The sequence below is a fragment of the Leucopleurus acutus genome (genome assembly GCF_964270905.1).
Source record: "Leucopleurus acutus genome assembly, chromosome: 5".
Classification (NCBI taxonomy): Eukaryota; Metazoa; Chordata; class Mammalia; order Artiodactyla; family Delphinidae; genus Leucopleurus; species Leucopleurus acutus.
In genome coordinates, this window is record NC_139147.1 from 11,978,563 (window position 1) to 11,983,543 (window position 4,981).

General features: G+C 54.2%; 1 protein-coding gene across 1 annotated transcript; it reads right to left on the reverse strand.

Moving 5' to 3' along the window:
* Positions 1 to 1,949: 1,949 nt before the first annotated feature.
* OLIG1 (oligodendrocyte transcription factor 1) lies at positions 1,950 to 2,762 on the reverse strand (the record flags this gene model as incomplete). The annotated part of the gene is made up of 1 exon (XM_082839079.1): positions 1,950 to 2,762. One exon carries the CDS (start codon positions 2,760 to 2,762, stop codon positions 1,950 to 1,952), a length of 813 nt encoding a protein of 270 aa, XP_082695205.1.
* Between the last annotated feature and the right edge of the window lie 2,219 nt (positions 2,763 to 4,981).

A 4,981-nucleotide genomic window follows, 5' to 3' on the forward strand; every position in this document is an offset into this window, starting at 1 on the left:
ACAGGTTAAAGGGGACACTATTTCTCCCCTACGATCCCCCTACCTTTAAATGTGGTTGTATTTCATTAATAACTATGAATATTTAAATAGTGCATGTGACCAAGTCCACATTCCAAATTCTTTGTATCATCATCAGACAGAAGAGTTTCCTTCACTTGTTAGAATAAAATGATGTCCAAGGTCATAATTTCCTGGGAGACCACTCCAACCTGATTTAAATGATGGGGGTAAGCTCATAGCCATGATATATTGTTTAAGCTTCTGTCCACTAAGACAGAAAAAGGTATATTTCTGAGAAATATGATGAGATAGAAAATAATTTTATCATAAATGTATTTCATAGCCCATTTTTCAGACTGTAGTGTAAAAAGACCCTCCCTCCCAGCTTGGCTAAGAACTAATTCCTGGAATTCCTCCCTCCCTCCTCTCACCCACCCATTCACCTGCGATGCCTGAACTTGACCTACAGTTGACTCCATTGGATTATTTTACAAATCAGGAAGACAGGTTTAAAAATTTTGACCCGCATCCTTTAATGATTACCCTTCATCCTGAGGTTCTGGATCCACCAGGGCACCTTACACTTTTATTAACAAACAAATCAGGCGGGAAATAGAAGGTTTTTACATGTTTATTTTGTTGATTCTTCACAGCGCAACGAAACAAAGTTAGAGAAAAAAAAATAAAATGCCAGTTAAATTCGGCTACTACCAACAACCAAAAACCTTAAACATAAAATCCAAAGCAAGCTTCTGAAAGATCATAAAATCACCTTGGGTGGAGTAATTTGTTAACGTCTGTAACAAATCAATGTACTGATAGTTCTTCAATCGCACAGCGGCCAGATGACCCGCCCCACGCGCTGGTCCAAGACCCCGCACGTGAAGGGACAGCGCAGAAAACGCCATCCCGCCGTCGCCACCGCAGTGGGGCCCCTCCGAGCAGCCTGCTGTGTGAGGCTCCCGGTTCCCCTCCGTGTCTTTTAACGAGGCAGAACGTTAATTAGACAACGTGCATTCTGACAGGACGGCAACGGCGAAACGCATTGTTACCTATTTTTTAGGACACCGGGAACCCCTTCTGCGGGGGAAAGGTGGTTGTTTTTAAGCAAGCTCAAATATTGGTTACGCTACCTTTGGGGAAGGGGGGGACAAAACGATGAATCTTGAGTTCTAAACTGCCGTTCTAAGAAGACCCCAGGATTTCAAAGCGAATAATCGCAGCGAAACACACGGTTATGCGATTATCAAAAGCTGCACTGTAATCGTCGGGGTACGAAAGCGGACTTCCCAACCCAGCACACCCATCGACCCGGGAATTGTCATCGCCCCCTCCCGTGGCACCGCGATGCCAACCGTCCAGCCGCAGAGGGTCGGTCCGTCTGCTACGCCCGAGACCTGTGCACCGACTAAGTGGTCTCTCTCGGCTTTCTGGGGTCGGGCAGCCTCCTCTAACAGGGGCTGTTTGCTGGGAACAAGGGCGCCTATGACCCCTGGCCGAGGAGAAGAAACCACCGCCACCCCTCCCTCCCGCCCTCCGAGAGCAGCCCCTTGGTCCCCTCGGGCCTGGCCTGCCGCCGCACCCTGAGCTAGCATGGCGCCCTGAAGTCCACATCACCCCCTGCGAAGCGCACGACTCCAGGAGCCGGGAGAGACAAGCGCTGGGTGACAGTGGCAGTGAGAGTGCGCACTTGCTGCGCAAAGCAGCTGGAATCCACCCAGAACCCCCAAACAGCCCCGACGCTCTATCGAACATCCGCTCGGGTCATTTTAATTTCCCCGGGGTGGGGGCGGGGAGGGGGACGCCCAACAGTCCCTTTCTCTGGGCGAGTAAGTTCGAAATGCCCTCTTTGCTCGGCCCTGCTCTCGCGGGGCGCAGGGCGCGGGGACGCGCAGAAGCTGGGCGGCGGGAGGCCAGGCCGAGGTCGCGCCCCGGGCCCGGGCCAGCCCTCACTTGGAGAACTGCGCCTGCACCGCGGCCAGGCCCAGGCCTGCCGGGACGAGGTGCGGGAACTTGCAGACGGCGCAGGTGCAAAGGCCGGGGCTGCCCGCGCCGCCGCCCGGGCCGCCGCCGGGAAGCGCAAACTGGCCGCACGGCGGCTCATCGAGCGCCAGCGACAGGTACTTGGCCGGGCGCAGCGCGTCGGGCGGCCCCACGGCGCCGGGGGCTAGAAGCACTGAGCCCGGCGCTGCGGCGAGCAGAGGCAGGCCGGCCAGCAGCAGGCGCGGTGCAGCGGGTCCCGCGCCCTCGCCGAGCGCTCGGCGCAGCTCCTGCAGCGAACTGCCCAGCAGCAGGATGTAGTTGCGGGCGAGCAGCAGCGTGGCGATCTTGGAGAGCTTGCGGCCCGGTGCACCCTGGCAGTGCGCCGCCGAGTAGGGCAGGATGACCTCGCGCAGCGCGTCCATGGCCAGGTTCAGGTCCTGCATGCGCTTCCGCTCTCGGCTGTTGATCTTGCGCCGCAGCTGCTGTTGCTGCTCCTCCTTGGCGTCTGCCCTGGAGCCGCCGCCCGCGTGCGCGCCCGGCCCGGATCCCGTGCCCGGCGGCTCGGCGGGCGCCTCCGGCTTCTCGCGCGCCGCCTTGGGGAGAAGGGGGGCCGTCGTGGAGGAGGAGGAGGAAGTGGCGGAAGAGGAGGAGGAGGGCGGCTGCCGGTAGCCCACGAGCTCATACAGGGAGGCCCCGAGCTGCACGTCTCCCGGCCGCTGTGGCCGCAGCATGGTCGCAGGGGCCACGTTCACGCGCGCCTGGGAAACCGCATAATACATCTGGGGGACGGTGGGGAGGGCCGAAGCGCCCTTCAGGAACGCCCCGGGGTGGACCTTTCAGCAGGCCGCCCCTCCCCGCAGACCTGCGCGCGGGGAGCGGATGGCAGGGCAGTAGCCCGCGCCCAACCCCTTTAAACCCGGCTTGGGAACCTGAGGGGTCGCGGGCTGCTGGGCGCAGCCAATGGGGGCGCGAGGTCCGGCGCAGGCGCGTGCTCATTGGCCACCCGCTCCTCAGGCCTGCGCGGAGGTACCGCTGGCACCGCTTAAGGACATTATTGTGAGCGCCCCATGGAGAATCACAGGACAGGCCTCCGGGAGGGAGGGAAGGAGGGAGGGACGCGCCTTTTCGGGTGGAGTGCGGCTGTTCTTGGAGGACTGGTGGCATGGTGAGGCTAAAACAACTGTGCCTACCTCCTTCTGCCCTGTGCCTCTGCTTTTGGGGATACATGTGCATATTGGTTTGTTTTAAATTTTGGTCAAATACGCATAAGTTAATGTACCACCTTAACCGTTTATTAGTGTGCAGTTCAGTAGTGTTAAGTGCATTGCTGTGCACCCACCCAATCTGCAGAACTCGTCATCTTGCAAAACTGAAACTCTGTGCTCATTAAACAATTCCCCATCCTCCCTGCTACTCCTGGCAACCGTTTTTCTTCTATGAATCCGACTACTCTAGGTGCCTCATGTAAGTGGAATCATATTGTAAGCTAGTGACCAGCTTATTTTGTTTAGCATAATGTCCTCAATGTTCATTCGTGCTTTAGCATGTGTCAGGATTTTGTTTCTTTTTAAGGCTGAATAATATTCCATTATATGTATATACCTCGTTTTGTTTATCCAGCTCTCTATAGATGGACACTTGGTTTGCTTCCACCTTTTGGCCATTGTGAATAATGCCGCTATGGGCATGGTTGTAACGGTTTTTTTTAAATACGTGATTTCCTGCGAGGTTTGAGAACGAAATTTCTGGGCTCAAGGACCAGTAGCATTGGAATGGTTACTCCCAGCCTCTCCCTCTTCCCTCTCTCTGATTAAAAGGTCTTTAGGGACTAAGGAGCTTTGGGGGTGGGATTTCTTTCCTCCCCAAAAGAGGCACATATTCATTCTGTCAGCGAATCGACTCTTGCTTAAGTAAAAACTCAGGTAGGAATTGGTCTTTTAGCAGGAAAACAACAACAACAAAATCCAAAAACAACACCCACCCACACACTCATATCTGTTCGGGGTGGAACTGAACTTTTCTCTTCCCCAAATAAAGTAGAGATTACTCAGTGACCCTGGAAGTCTTCTATCCCGACACCAGGGCATACTATACTATTGCAGCTCGTCATTACCCCATGGCCAAATGGCATGGGAAAGAGGACCTTTTGGTATCTGAACCTCTACCATCCAATACAGTAACCACCAGCTACCTGTGCCTATTAAAATTTAATTATTTACAATAAAATCAAGTTATACGTTTCGTTCCTTGGTTGCCCTAGCATTGCTTCAAGTGCTTAGTAGTGGCTCTAGTGGCCAACTATTGGACAGCACAGAGACCATTTCATCATCACAGAGAGTTCTACTGGACAGTGCTGAGGTTGACAGTAACTTAAAGAAAATGAGCTTCTCTACCGTGGTCCCCTTTGGTGTAAGAAGAGGGGTGCTGTTGAAGGGCCTATCATAACGGGGACTGATTTCAGCTCTCAGAGCCCACTGGCCATGCTTGCTGATTTCAGGGCTGCTCTGTTCCGTCTTCTTCCACCAACATTCTCCCCACAGGCTCACTCTGGTCTCTGCTTCTGACCTCCAGCTTTGCCTATAACATCCTGCCCAGGCCTCAGGTTCAGCTCCAACATTACTTTCTTCTCAGAGTCCTGGTGATTTCTCATCTTCGTCCTCTCATCACGCCCGGGAGACCATTGACATCATTTTTCCCATAGCCTAGACTGTGTTATGTGGAGGACATCTCTGCATTGGGTTGTGACTGTTTTGAGGGCGGGAATCATTTGTTCACTTCTTCATCCTCCCAAAGCTGTGCAAGGACTGTGTGTCCCGGGGGTGTCTAAGAATTGGTGTGAAATCTCTACGAGCTCACAGATTCATCCCTGAAATGTGCAAACTCCCAACAGTGCTTTAATCCAAGTTTCCCCTAGGTTTCGTGGAGAGGGAAGGGGCCTGGTAGGACCCCTTAGCAGGCTGGGGGACTCACTTAGGGAGAGGGGAAGAGACCTCAGCAG